This window comes from Sebastes umbrosus, chromosome 12 (assembly GCF_015220745.1).
Source record: "Sebastes umbrosus isolate fSebUmb1 chromosome 12, fSebUmb1.pri, whole genome shotgun sequence".
Taxonomy (NCBI): domain Eukaryota; kingdom Metazoa; phylum Chordata; class Actinopteri; order Perciformes; family Sebastidae; genus Sebastes; species Sebastes umbrosus.
In genome coordinates, this window is record NC_051280.1 from 1185189 (window position 1) to 1200149 (window position 14961).

A 14961-nucleotide genomic window follows, 5' to 3' on the forward strand; every position below is an offset into this window, starting at 1 on the left:
CCTACAGCCTGGTTCCTACACCTACAGCCTGGCTCCTACAGCCTGGTTCCTACACCTACAGCCTGGCTCCTACACCTAGAGCCTGGCTCCTACACCTACAGCCTGGCTCCTACAGCCCGGCTCCTATAGCCCGGCTCCTACAGCCTTGCTCCTACAGCCTGACTCCTACACCTACAGCCCGGCTCCTACACCTACAGCCTGGCTCCTACAGCCTGGCTCCTACACCTACAGCCCGGCTCCTACAGCCTGGCTCCTACAGCCTGGCTCCTACACCTACAGCCCAGCTCCTACACCTATAGCCTGGCTCCTACAGCCTGGCTCCTACACCTACAGCCCGGCTCCTACAGCCTGGCTCCTACACCTACAGCCCAGCTCCTACACCTACAGCCTTGCTCCTACACCTACAGCCTGGCTCCTACACCTACAGCCTGGCTCCTACACCTACAGCCTGGCTCATTTACCTACAGCCTGGCTCCTACACCTACAGCCTGGCTCCTACACCTACAGCCTGGCTCCTACACCTACAGCCTGGCTCCTACAGCCTGGCTCCTTTACCTACAGCCTGGCTCCTACACCTACAGCCTGGCTCCTACAGCCTGGCTCCTACAGCCTGGCTCCTACAGCTACAGCCTGGCTCCTACAGCTACAGCCTGGCTCCTACAGCCTGGTTCCTACACCTACAGCCTGGCTCCTACACCTACAGCCTGGCTCCTACAGCCTGGTTCCTACACCTACAGCCTGGCTCCTACACCTACAGCCTGGCTCCTACACCTACAGCCCGGCTCCTATAGCCTGGCTCCTACACCTACAGCCTGGCTCCTACACCTACAGCCCGGCTCCTACAGCCCGGCTCCTACAGCCTGGCTCCTACACCTACAGCCCGGCTCCTATAGCCTGGCTCCTACACCTACAGCCTGGCTCCTACAGCCTGGCTCCTATAGCCCGGCTCCTACAGCCTGGCTCCTACACCTACAGCCTGGCTCCTACAGCCCGGTTCCTATAGCCCGGCTCCTACAGCGTGGCTCCTACAGCCTGGCTCCTACAGCCTGGTTCCTACACCTACAGCCTGGCTCCTACAGCCTGGTTCCTACACCTACAGCCTGGCTCCTACACCTAGAGCCTGGCTCCTACACCTACAGCCTGGCTCCTACAGCCCGGCTCCTATAGCCCGGCTCCTACAGCCTTGCTCCTACAGCCTGACTCCTACACCTACAGCCCGGCTCCTACACCTACAGCCTGGCTCCTACAGCCTGGCTCCTACACCTACAGCCCGGCTCCTACAGCCTGGCTCCTACAGCCTGGCTCCTACACCTACAGCCCGGCTCCTACACCTACAGCCTGACTCCTACACCTACAGCCTGGCTCCTACACCTACAGCCTGGCTCCTACACCTACAGCCTGGCTCCTACACCTAGAGCCTGGCTCCTACACCTACAGCCTGGCTCCTACAGCCCGGCTCCTATAGCCCGGCTCCTACAGCCTTGCTCCTACAGCCTGACTCCTACACCTACAGCCCGGCTCCTACACCTACAGCCTGGCTCCTACAGCCTGGCTCCTACACCTACAGCCCGGCTCCTACAGCCTGGCTCCTACAGCCTGGCTCCTACACCTACAGCCCGGCTCCTACACCTACAGCCTGACTCCTACACCTACAGCCTGGCTCCTACACCTACAGCCTGGCTCCTACACCTACAGCCCGGCTCCTGCACCTACAGCTTGGCTCCTACACCTACAGCCTGGCTCCTACAGCCTGGCTCCTACACCTACAGCCTGGCTCATTTACCTACAGCCTGGCTCCTACACCTACAGCCTGACTCCTACACCTACAGCCCGGCTCCTACACCTACAGCCCGGCTCCTACAGCCTGGCTCCTACACCTACAGCCCGGCTCCTACACCTACAGCCTGGCTCCTACACCTACAGCCCGGCTCCTACACCTACAGCCCGGCTCCTACACCTACAGCCCGGCTCCTACACCTACAGCCTGGCTCCTACACCTACAGCCCGGCTCCTACACCTACAGCCCGGCTCCTACACCTACAGCCTGGCTCCTACACCTACAGCCTGGCTCATTTACCTACAGCCTGGCTCCTACACCTACAGCCTGGCTCCTACACCTACAGCCCGGCTCCTGCACCTACAGCGTGGCTCCTACACCTACAGCCTGGCTCCTACAGCCTGGCTTCTACACCTACAGCCTGGCTCCTACACCTACAGCCTGGCTCATTTACCTACAGCCTGGCTCCTACACCTACAGCCTGGCTCCTACACCTACAGCTTGGCTCCTACACCTACAGCCTGGCTCCTACAGCCTGGCTCCTACACCTACAGCCTGGCTCCTACACCTACAGCCTGGCTCCTACACCTACAGCCTGGCTCATTTACCTACAGCCTGGCTCCTACACCTACAGCCTGGCTCCTACACCTACAGCCTGGCTCCTACAGCCTGGCTCCTTTACCTACAGCCTGGCTCCTACACCTACAGCCCGGCTCCTACAGCCTGGCTCCTACAGCCTGGCTCCTACAGCCTGGTTCCTACAGCTACAGCCTGGCTCCTACAGCTACAGCCTGGCTCCTACAGCCTGGTTCCTACACCTACAGCCTGGCTCCTACAGCCTGGTTCCTACACCTACAGCCTGGCTCCTACACCTACAGCCTGGCTCCTACACCTACAGCCCGGCTCCTACAGCCTGGCTCCTACACCTACAGCCTGGCTCCTACACCTACAGCTTCTCTGACGTGGTGATGTGTTTTGACAGCAGCAGTGTGATTTCACCTCAGACGTCTTTCCAGCCGTCGTCACATTCGTTTGCAATTCTTTTGTCTTACAGTCAAAATGTCTCACGGTGCGCCTCACTGAGCACTGAGAGCCCGGGGAAACAGCTGGTCAGCAAACATCTCCAGGGTCTATTTTTCATCATTCCGACTACACGTGGAGCTGCATGTCTCTGCAAATAAGACTCAGGGATTATTTTTGATCAGGCCCACAGTGTGGCTATTTCAGTTTTGTTGTAAGTACTAATCATGTAACTGACATGAACAGAGAAAGGTGATTTAAGCGTCATATAAGGTTGCAGATTTAAACCTATACAGCCATAAGAAAAAATGAGGTCGGGACACACTGTGTCACCATCACACTGTGGTTCCTGAACAGCTACTAGGATGACCTGGGGACATCAAATGTCCAGTCAAAGGAGAATGCCGGAAATTAGGATCCTTGGATTTCCCAGGAACTCTCACCAAAATGTAGTCCAGGTTCCCACGATGTGTGTGATTGTGTGTCTGCGTGCCCCTTTGTGTTCACGTACCTCACAATCTGCGTTCATCATGGACATCTCAACATTACGCGGACCAAATTTGAGGTGGATCTGGTTAACCTGCTGAGAATAATACGCCAAAGTATAGCGACTGTAACTTTCTGTTACCACTAGGTGGCTCTATGAGTATGATTCACAATAGGCCTGTAGATGTGTTCAGGCCGGGACGCTCATCAAACCTGTGAAATCTGAGAAAGATCTGACCGATTAGAGCCAAGTTACAACAGTTTCTTTTTTCATGGCGAGACATTTAAATTTGCTGTGCTGCCAAGGCGAAGCTGTTCAACGAAATATTACAATCTCCACATCAAAGCATCACCAAGGTCTTCAGGCTTTCTGACAAAATGTGAGATGGATCTGATTCATCTGTGAGGAGGACGTCATAAAAGTCCACAACCTGTAACTTCATGTTACCACTAGGTGGCGCTATGATGAATATGGATGTCCTCAGGCAATGGATGTCCTTAGGCTATGGATGTCCTCAGGCTATGGATGTCCTCAGGCCGGGACTCTTAACACTCAACAATTCAACAATTCAACAATTCAACGACTTCACAACTAATAAGCCACTAGAAAGAGAAACGCAAGATAGTTTAAAGTCTTAACGAAAATGAAAAAGTCCAACGGCCTCGGGGCACAGCGCCAGACCATGACAACATGTAAAGAAACAATGTATTTAGAATGATAAAGAAATTACAATATATCATTGTTTTGTATATTGTTCTCTGGCTTGTGTCCTTCTGTTCATACATTTACACCAACAGGGCCCCATTGGACTGTATGTGTCGGTGCTGCTGCATCACAGGTTGAAGTGAATAGGGAATTCTTTGGTGATTGCTCTCCTTACTTTAATAATAAAAGACACACGCACACACACACACACACACACACATACACACACACACACACACATATACTGTATATATGTATATACGTATATATATATTTCCAGCGATACATGTGATAAGACAGATGCTGTCCCTTTTGGAGAAGCGTGCATTTTCACTATTTTCAGTTTTGGCTAGGAGTATCTCACCTTCTAGGGGCCTTGGTTTCTCTACTAAATGAAAAATACATTTTTAACATGCCTCATATAATTCCAAGTAGGAATGCTGTCAGATAAATTACAGCCCAGTTTCAACATGTAGGACTTCATCACATGGAGGAGAGGATCATTAAGTTAAAGCAACATGACTTTAACATTCACCAGTGTGACATGACCTACTTTCCTCTTTCAAGTTAATTTTTGTCCCATAGCGCTCTCTTTCTTCAATGGCTCATGCCATTATGAACACATCACAGAGGACACATTTTCATAAAAACAAACCAATATGACCGCTTTAATATAATCCACAATGCACAGCTACACAACCCCAACCAAGCTACATCCAGCAGGCTAACATTTTAGCATGTTGAAGTTTGAGTCAGAGCACATATATAATACAACTGTTCCTCTAAATGTGAGGCCGGTGATATGTTATATCTTTTATGAATGTATATCAAGTATTGTGTGTGTGTCACAGCCTGATATCTCTTCTTCCTCTGTGCCAAACAGCTCTATTGTAACGGATCAGTGAGCCTCACTGTGTCACTGGGTCACATGTTCCTTCATCACCATTAACACACACACACACACACACACACACACACACACACACACTGTAGTTTATTCTGACTCAGTCCCACATCCACCATCCTGCTGCCACTAATACTCACTAGACTATTTCAATGTGTGTGTACGTAGTCCCTAACAAATGCAGTATTTCCTCTGGTTGGAGTTCTGTTTAATGAGTATGTATAAAGATTCACAGCAGTAAGACTAGGAACCAATGGGATTGGGGTAGATGGAAAGAAGTGGGAGACAGGATTTATTAGGAGAAATCTAGAATGACACCAGACTTCTCCTTTCTCAAAGACTAATCTGAGAGAGCATATATGACAGCAGCTGGCTCACTGGCTAATTGGATGTTGCCTTGCTAACTAACTGACTGTCTCACTGACTGTCTCACTGACTGTCTCACTGACTGTTCATGTTGTAAACCAAAGATTACAGCAGGCCTTTCACCACAGTGAGGAGCTGAGAGAGTTACCTCCAGGCCTCCACTGAACTAGATCAATCAGATCTGCTCTGTCAACAACAGAGAGAGAGAGAGAGAGAGAGAGAGAGAGAGGGAGAGAGAGAGAGAGAGAGAGGGAGAGAGAGAGAGAGAGAGAGAGAGAGAGAGAGAGAGAGAGAGAGAGAGAGAGAAAGAAGACAAAAAGGAGAAGAGAGAAGAAAAAAATATAATAATAATTATATGTATATTGTGTATATATGTATGTGTATGTATATATGTGTATATGTATTATGTATATGTATTTGTATATACATATATATTCAATTCATTTTTATATAGCGTCAAATCATAACAGAAGTTATCTCAAGACGCTTTATATATAGAGCAGGTCTTAGACCGTACACCATAATATATATATATATAGGTTGAGTAAAAGTATTTCATATTAGGGGGTTAAAACCCCATAAATTTAGTTTTATATATATATATATGTATATATATATTTATTTTTTATTTTTATGAACCTCTTCATTGACAACAAGAGATTTAAGAGTTTATCTCATTTTAACATTTTAATATTAAGTGCAACTTTCTGAGTTTGAAGCTAAATGAAATCTAAATCATGTGTTAATTCATGTTGGAATGTCCAGAGTCTGAGGTCCTCTGCTTTTGACCTTAAGAGCAGGACCCCAGACCTCACCAAAGAATTAGGAGATGCAGATGTGTTTGTTTTGCAAGAGACCTGGAGTAGAGGAGACACTTCCACTGGTCGTCCCATAGGCTACATAGAGATAGTGTTCCCATCCACCAAACTGAAAGTAGTAACCCAGGGCAGGGATTCAGGAGGAATGTTGATTTGGTACAAGGCAAACCTTGTACACTCAATAGAATTAATCAAAGAAGGTGAATTTTACATTTGGCTCAAAATAAAAAGAGAGGTTATTCCCTCGGATTAAGACATATAATATTCATGTGTGCAGCATATCCCCCCCTCCCATCAGAATCCCCTTATTATAATGAACATTGTTTCTCCATTCTTGAAGATGAGATCAATCACTACCAGGACAGGTATAGAACTAGGGATGTTCATAATTAGCCATTTAACTGTTAACCGACATTAAGCATTTGAACCGATTAACGCTATTGGTTACAGTGGTTAAAAGAAATATGAATAATTAACTCAAAGCTGAGCGGCTCAGAGGAGCAGCTCGTCTCTTTAAGGAGAAAAGCTGGTCCACCTTAACAGCCCACCTTAAGAGGAAGAGCCGGAGTTGCAGGATACAGGAAGTTGGCTCTGGTCTCTGGCTCACTTGAGCGCAGCGGAGGAGTTGTACAGTGTGTTCCAATCCGCGTAGTTCTGTACTTACACTTACTACTTTGAGTGCATAAGTGCGTTCACACTGGGAAGTACAGCAAAATGCAGTGCACTCAAAGTACCCGGATGTTGTACTCAAAACGATCAGATCATTGAGTGTGGAACGCTGGACACTTTCAACACTCAACTGTCACCATCTTGGCTACGTAGCGGAAGGGGCGGAGCCACGACCACTATTTAAACATACGTAGATACAGAATAAAACAATACGTAAACATACCGGTGCATTTTCAGCCAACAGGAGGACACATCGTAGGCGTAGGCGACGACGTTGGAAACGTAATTTCCACTCTGCTTTCATTTTTTTTCAGAAGATATTTTGGCGGGTAGCGAGCCGCGGTCAAATGTTGCGATCGTCATTTCCGGTCAGTGCGCCGCAGAGTATTCGATTTGAGACGACCCTACCCTGATGAAATTTACACACTAATCAAGTGAGTACAGAGTGCACATAGTGCACTACATTGAAGTGTACTTCTGGAAGTACGTGGATTGGAACACACTCGTAGTTTTGTAGCATTTATTCACCGACAAATAAACTGTACACACACTGCTACACCTCCGTTCACAGCTAGAACGCCACTAACAACCTCACACTCACCGCCAACACACACACACGGACACTCGTTAAAGTTACGTCGTGCTGACAGACTGTGTGTGTGTGTGCGGCGGCGGCGAGCACTGCTAACGTAGCACAAATACACACACTGTTTATCAGGCAATCGCTATCGTTAATCCGGGCACACAGAGTGTCGTTACGCGGGGCAGACACACAGCAGACAACCTGCTAAACTAAACTAAATGTGCGGTGGAGACTTTTACTGGGAAAGTGGCTGCATGTCCGTGAAACTACACGCAGCATCGTAGCTGCTAAGTTAACGCTCCCGGACGGTGAACTGGGGACTCAGTTGTCTGTTGTGTTCATACACTGCAGCCGGCGCAAGGCACAAATCTTGTCGGTTAACGGTTAATAATCGGTTAACAAGGGTCGGTTATAGGTTAAGAACTTTTTTCAAAATGAGCATCCCTTTAACAACCAGATTTTATTAACCCACAGGGAGACAAACATATACCTGGCCAAATCAGCATTCCCCTCCCTTCACATCCCCACAGGAACAACTTTGACAAAACTGTCAACACAAGTGGGCAGCGACTCCTGCAGCTATGTGGAACACTGGGTCTGTACATCATTAATGGTCGACTTCGAGGAGACTCCTTTGGTCACTACACACACAGCTCTCCTCTTGGCAATAGCACAGTAGATTATAGCATTACAGACCTAGACCCCTTCTGTCTGAGAGCATTCACAGTTAGTCCCCTAACACCCTTATCTGATCATGGTCAAATTACACTGTACATTAGAAAGACAGAAACAGACCCTCATGCAGCAAAACCCAGTAAACTGAACTCTACAAAACAACCTTATAGATGGACAAACAAAAGCAACGACGACTACCAGAAAGCAATCCCAAGACCATTTTCTTTCCACCTCGTACCACCACAGTAATGGCGGCCTGAATCCGGCTGTATGTGACATACAACAACATATTTGACAATTTGGCAAATTTATCCAATCTGAAAAAGTCTCAGCATCACAGATCAAAACAGTCAGCCAATGAGAAGTGGTTTGACACAAACTGCAAACATCTGAGAAAAACACTCAGAAGTTTACCTAATCAAAAACACCGACAACCTGATGATACTGAGCTCCGCCTCCAATATTGGGAAACACTGAAATTATAAAGAAGAACACTCAGAACTAAAAGGGAACAACATGCACAGCACCAACTAGATATAATTGAAGAGTTCATTGATTCAAATACTTTCTGGAAAAAATGGCACTCTTTCCTATGACCTCCTATATATGTTTGTTGATCTGAGCTGCACCAGTGTTTGTGTGTTTGTTGTTGTTTTTTATTCTTATTGTTGTTTTTGTGAAAATAAGAAAACCCAATAAACATATTCTAAAAATATATATATATATATATATATATATATATATATTTATACCAGCTTTCACCATTTTTACAAACACGAAAACAGCATCATCATCATCCACAGCTTTCTCTATTCTGTTTGTCCTGCTCAGATACACGGCAACTGGGGAAGGTGCCCAAGCTCTGGAAAACATCCTGCATTCTTCCGGTTCCTAAGAAGAACCGTCCCAACGAGCCCAACGACTTCAGGCCATGGCACTCACGTCACACCTGATGAAGACCATGGAGCGGCTCCTCCTCAACCTCCTCAGACCTCAGGTGCAGCATGCTCAGGATCCACTGCAGTTTGCTTACCAGGCGAAGGTCGGGGTGGAGGATGCAGTCCTCTACCTCCGACAATGGGCCCACTTGCACCTTGACAAGGGAGGCGGCACAGTCAGAATCCTGTTTCTTGACTTCTCCCGCGCCCTCAACACCATCCAGCCCCTTGTACTACAGGACAAGCTGACCAGGATGCAAGTGGACCCACACCTGGTGACCTGGGTCACGGACTACCTCACCGGCAGACCACAGTATGTCAGGTTGAAGGACATCACATCTGACACTGTGGTCAGCAACACCGGTGCTCCACAGGGGACTGTACTGGCCCCCTTCTCTTCACCCTCTACACATCGGACTTCAACTACATCTCTGAGTCGTGTCACATTCAGAAGTTCACCAACGACACGGCCATTATGGGATGTGTTGGGTGTGATCAGGAGGGGGAGTACAGGAGCCTGGTCGGGGACTTTGTCACCTGGTGTCACTCCAACCACCTGCAGCTCAACACCTCAAAAACCAAAGAGATGGTCATAGACTTCAGGAAGTCCAGACCACCCCCAGGACCGGTCCAGATCGATGGGAACGAGGTGGAGGTCGTGGGTACCTACAAGGCTAGTTTGTCGGGCTGCAGCTGGACAACAAACTGGACTGGACAATAAACACTGACCACCTCTACAGGAAGGGCCAAAGCAGACTGTACTTCCTGAGGAGGCTGGGATCATTTAACATCTGCACAAAACTCCTGCGGATGTTCAACCAATCTGTGGTCGCCAGCGTCCTTTTCTACGCTGTGGTGTGCTGGGGGGGCAGCACAACTAAGAGGGACACCTCGAGGCTGGACAAGCTGATCAGGCGGGCCGGCTCTGTGGTCGGCATGGAGCTCGACTCTCTGGTGACGGTGGCAGAGGAGAGAACACTCAACAGACTGCTGGCCATACTGGACAACCCCAGCCATCCTCTGCACGCCGTCATCACCAAACAGAGGAGCTCGTTCAGCGGCAGGCTGCTGCTCCCCAAGTGCTCCACAGACAGACTCAGGATGTCCTTTGTCCCCCGAGCCATCAAACTGTACAACACCTCTCTAGGGAGGGGGGGGCAAAGGAGGACGGTCTGCAGGATAGATAATAATGCACACAGTGCACTTTCATAGACTAAGCTACTGGAGTTACCCTGCACTATACTCATTTGTAACAGACTCTTCTGCACTATATTCACTTTTTTAATAGTCGTGTATCACAGCTGTTACCCTGCACTATATTCAGTTTTAACAGTTTTCTTCATCTCCTTGTATTTTTATATCTGGTATATTTTTTTGTACTTTGTACTTTGCACTACTAACTTTTTACTGCCTTTTTACTAACATGTTTTTCACTATGGAACTGTGATGCTGGAAACTTGAATTTTCCTCGGGATCAATAAAGTTACTATCTATCTATATATCTGTCTATCTATCTATCATCTGCATAGGCTGACAATTTTAAAGGTGCATTACAACCATGTAGAACCCTCCACTGCAGGTTAATGGTGGTTTATACAGCGCTCTCCATTCAGGTCCAACACTACCACTGAGACCTAAGTGAGCTCTCCGTGGAGTGTCTTACCATTCAATTTGTCCCTGAGCAAAACTTTGACAAATGTTTTATACATTCATTTTCTATTTGCATCTTGGAAAGAAAACTCAATGGAACTCCCACTCTTTAAGAACAATCCTGTACAGTCCTTAAAACCTGGGGAAATGCTCACCGAAGGGAAGACATCATTATCATCAGGTTTAACAGAGCCGTCACAATACTGCTGTAACAGAGTCCGCTCACTAACCCTAACCCTAACCCTAACCCCTAACCCTAACCCTAACCTTAACCCTAAGCCGTATGTATGTGTGAAAGAATATCTGAAAAGGTTTTATCGACTGTGAAAGTGTCGCAACGGACGAGGAACGACTGATTCGTGAATCTGAAATGAGGAGTTATCTATACGATAAGGTGACAGCCGGCTGGAGGGAGGTCACCTGAACGTTTCCTACTTGCTGTTGGCTATATTGTCATTTCCAGTAAATATCACAATAGCGAGATGTGTGAGATATGTGTTTCCTGCTTAAAAATGACTAATGTCAGAAGATAGCAAGTACTACTCCCCCCTTACGTCTCCAGTCTGATCTGGAGCTCACAGCTGATAGGTACGTTGGACACGGTGTCACTCTGCGGTGACGTTGTGTAGCTCCCATGGTGCATCAGTACGCGCGAGGCAGACAGCCACGGTAGTAAAAAACATTAGCTAATAAATGATCGATTCAAAATCTTAGAAGATAAGAATTGTAATTCTTACATGAATGGATCTGTTTCCCTAATGCATATATTAACATGGTGAAACGCATTAGTCAGAGATCATATTTGTCCCCCTAATTTGAGTATTATGTATGTATGATAAATATATGCTATTTATGCTATATGCTTGTCTATTTATATATAAAAATATAAATAGACAATGTGTAAATGTCACGTGAATTTCACACTTCCTCTGGTCCTTATGCTGTGTTCACATCATATCGTAGACCTCAGCGATGAGCAGCCAATGTCAGCCTCTCAGTTTTAATTCCAAGTCAGAGATATCAGGAATCCACTATCAACGCTATTCAGCTCATTTCAAAGGGAGCATGTGTATATGGTTAACAACAGCATTGTCTTACAGATACAGATACTCACTGACACAATAACATCATTCTTTTAAACCTGCAGCAGGCAGAAAGATTTTGGCATCGTTGGGCAAAAATCCCATAATAACCTTTCAGCATATTGTAATTCAAGTGTTCTGAGAGAAAACTAGACTTCTGCTCCTCCTCATGACTCTGTTTGCAGACTTTAGAACATCTAGCCCGTGACGGGAGACTTTGACCAATCATAGGTCATTTCAGAGAGAGAGCGTTCCTATTGGCTGTGCTCCGGCTGGTGGGCGGTGCTTGGTATTTCTTCAACAGATCTCAACATGGCTGCCGGGTCACAAACTTTCTCATTTTACAGCTAAACAGTACACTACAAGATGATTCTGAACACATCTGAGGAGAGAAATAGACATTACAGTAACAGAATATTGATTCATATTTGATCAGCGCTGCCTAGTTTGATCTTCTGATCGGAGTTCGTGAGTGATTGACACCCGCTAAGAGACGGCATACTCCAGATCAGCTCTGATTGGCTGTTTTCCTCCGGTCTGTGAAATGCCATTAGGAGCACCGGAGGACACCGGAGGACACCGGAGGAACATGATTTTTCTTCAGATTACCTGTCTCATGTACGACTGTCAGGATATAGCGACCGTTTTACAGAAATAACTTTTTTTGAATCATATTTGCTCCATATCTTCCCACTGCTGCTTTAATATGACAAAACACTTTAGTCCTCTTCTGGAGAACTAAAATGTCACTAACATGCTGTAGGAAGCTCTTTGAATAACAACATTAAAGATACAGCATGCCACTGACAACCAATCAGATCACACTCTAACCAGGCTGTTCAGTTGTAGAAGAGCCCCTGAAGTCCGTCCTCTGACTGCAGGTGATGATGTAATAAAGCATTATGTTTCTCTAAAGAGAGGCACTCTACCTTTGCTGGAGTTCTTTCCTGTAGCCTCAGTGGGTTTGTCCTCCAGGGCTGGAGGATACGTCTGTCCAGTCGATCCTTGCCCTAATCCAGCCGAGGAAGCCTGGCTCCGGCTCCGGCTCTGGGCTGGTAGGGGTCTCTGGACCAGGTTCCCCTCACTGCCTGCCCTCATCAGCCTCTCTCCGATCCGCAGCATGCATGAGCGATTAGTCTGAGGCTCCCTTCTCAAGCTGGGGCTCGCTGATCCGGGTCGACCCAGACGTGAGGCGGACTTGGACATGTTCCCTGCTGGGCTGAGGAGGTGCACTGGTTAGACAGTCCAGGGTTAGACTGGGTCCCTCGTTCCTTCTTCTTTTACCTCTGTGTACTTCTTCGTCTTCTTCCTCCTCCTGCTGCCCTCCTTTCCGTCCCTCTTGCTTCTCGCCTGCTTCTCTTCTCGTCTCTCGTCTCTTCCTCTCATGTGTAGACGAGTGTTGAAGAAGTATTTTGCGTCCGTCAGGTTTTGTCATCCAACTCTCTTTTTCCTTCTGGTTTTTGGAACATTAAGAGTTTTTGTCCTTGCAGTTGTCTTCTTCTGTCTCCTTCCCCCTCTTTCGGTGTCTGTCTCTCTTTTCTACCCTCTTAATGTGCTCCTTTGTTATTTCTGCCTCACAGCACACAATGCTGTTCTCCAGTCACTCTTTCCCTTTTCTTTTGTCCTTCTTCTTCGTCCCTTTCCAGACCATGGTATGTCTGTCCCACTGGACTGTCCCGCTGTCACACTGATCAGTGTGCAAAGAAGTGGCTGCTCACAGAGTGGAGAGACAAATCATTCTGGATTATTCCCTGTCTGTCTCTCCTCTCAATGTCTGTCTCTCCTCTCAATGTCTGTCTCTCCTCCCGCTGTCTGTCTCTCCTCTCGCTGTCTGTCTCTCCTCCCGCTGTCTGTCTCTCCTTTCGCGGTCTGTCTCTCCTCTCGCTGTCTGTCTCTCCTCTCGCTGTCTGTCTCTCCTCCCGCTGTCTGTCTCTCCTCCCGCTGTCTGTCTCTCCTCCCGCTGTCTGTCTCTCCTCTCACTGTCTGTCTCTCCTCCCGCTGTCTGTCTCTCCTCCCGCTGTCTGTCTCTCCTCTCACTGTCTGTCTCTCCTCCGCTGTCTGTCTCTCCTCTCACTGTCTGTCTCTCCTCCCGCTGTCTGTCTCTCCTCCCGCTGTCTGTCTCTCCTCTCACTCTGTCTCTCCTCCGCTGTCTGTCTCTCCTCCCGCTGTCTGTCTCTCCTCTCACTGTCTGTCTCTCCTCCGCTGTCTGTCTCTCCTCCGCTGTCTGTCTCTCCTCTCACTGTCTGTCTCTCCTCCCGCTGTCTGTCTCTCCTCCCGCTGTCTGTCTCTCCTCTCACTGTCTGTCTCTCCTCCGCTGTCTGTCTCTCCTCTCACTGTCTGTCTCTCCCCCGCTGTCTGTCTCTGTGTCAGCAGTGAGCTCCCTCTGAGAGCTCTCTCTCTCTCTCTCTCTCTCTCTCTCTCTCTCTCTGTGTGTCTCTCTTTTTCTTTCTCTCTCTCTCCCTGCCACCTCCTCCTCTTTCTCTCTCTTTCTCCATCCCTGCTAACCTCCTCTCTCTCTCTCTCTCTCTTTCTCTGTCTCTCTCTCTCTTTCTCTATCCCTGCTAACCTCCTCTCTCTCTCTCTCTTCAATTCAATTTGCTTTACTGGCATGACTTTCAGGTGAACAATATTGCCAAAGCGTCAATTCAATAATAAATTTTAAAAAAGAACAAAATAGAAACAAAAACATTTATATACATATATACAATTCATTAAGCAAATTACAATATACAGATATTTAAAAAGAACATGCATGTAAATGAAAGAAAACAATACAGAAATAATTCATGTTTGTTGTGTCAGTAAAAAGAGAGTCCTCATCATGGATTAGCATGGTGTAATGTGAGGATTGAGGCCTCGTCATGGATTAGCATGGTGTAATGTGAGGATTGAGACGTGATGTGAATGAATCCTCACATTACACCATGCTAATCCATGACGAGGTCTCAATCCTCACATTACACCATGCTAATCCATGACGAGGTCTCAATCCTCACATTACACCATGCTAATCCATGATGAGGACTCAATCCTCACATTACACCATGCTAATCCATGACGAGGCCTCAATCCTCACATTACACCATGCTAATCCATGACGAGGCCTCAATCCTCACATTACACCATGCTAATCCATGATGAGGTCTCAATCCTCACATTACACCATGCTAATCCATGATGAGGACTCAATCCTCACATTACACCATGCTAATCCATGATGAGGTCTCAATCCTCACATTACACCATGCTAATCCATGATGAGGACTCAATCCTCACATTAGCCTAAA

At 47.3% G+C, this 14961-nt stretch overlaps 1 protein-coding gene across 1 annotated transcript in view; it reads right to left on the reverse strand.

The window, feature by feature from the left end:
- The window catches only part of si:ch211-207d6.2 (sickle tail protein homolog), a 110123-nt gene extending 96625 nt beyond the window's left edge, over positions 1–13498 (reverse strand). The window contains exon 1 of the mRNA XM_037787735.1: positions 12604–13498. Within this exon, the coding sequence (XP_037643663.1) occupies positions 12604–12880 (277 nt within the window). The 5' untranslated portion in view covers positions 12881–13498. The remainder of the gene's footprint in view (positions 1–12603) is intronic.
- Between the last annotated feature and the right edge of the window lie 1463 nt (positions 13499–14961).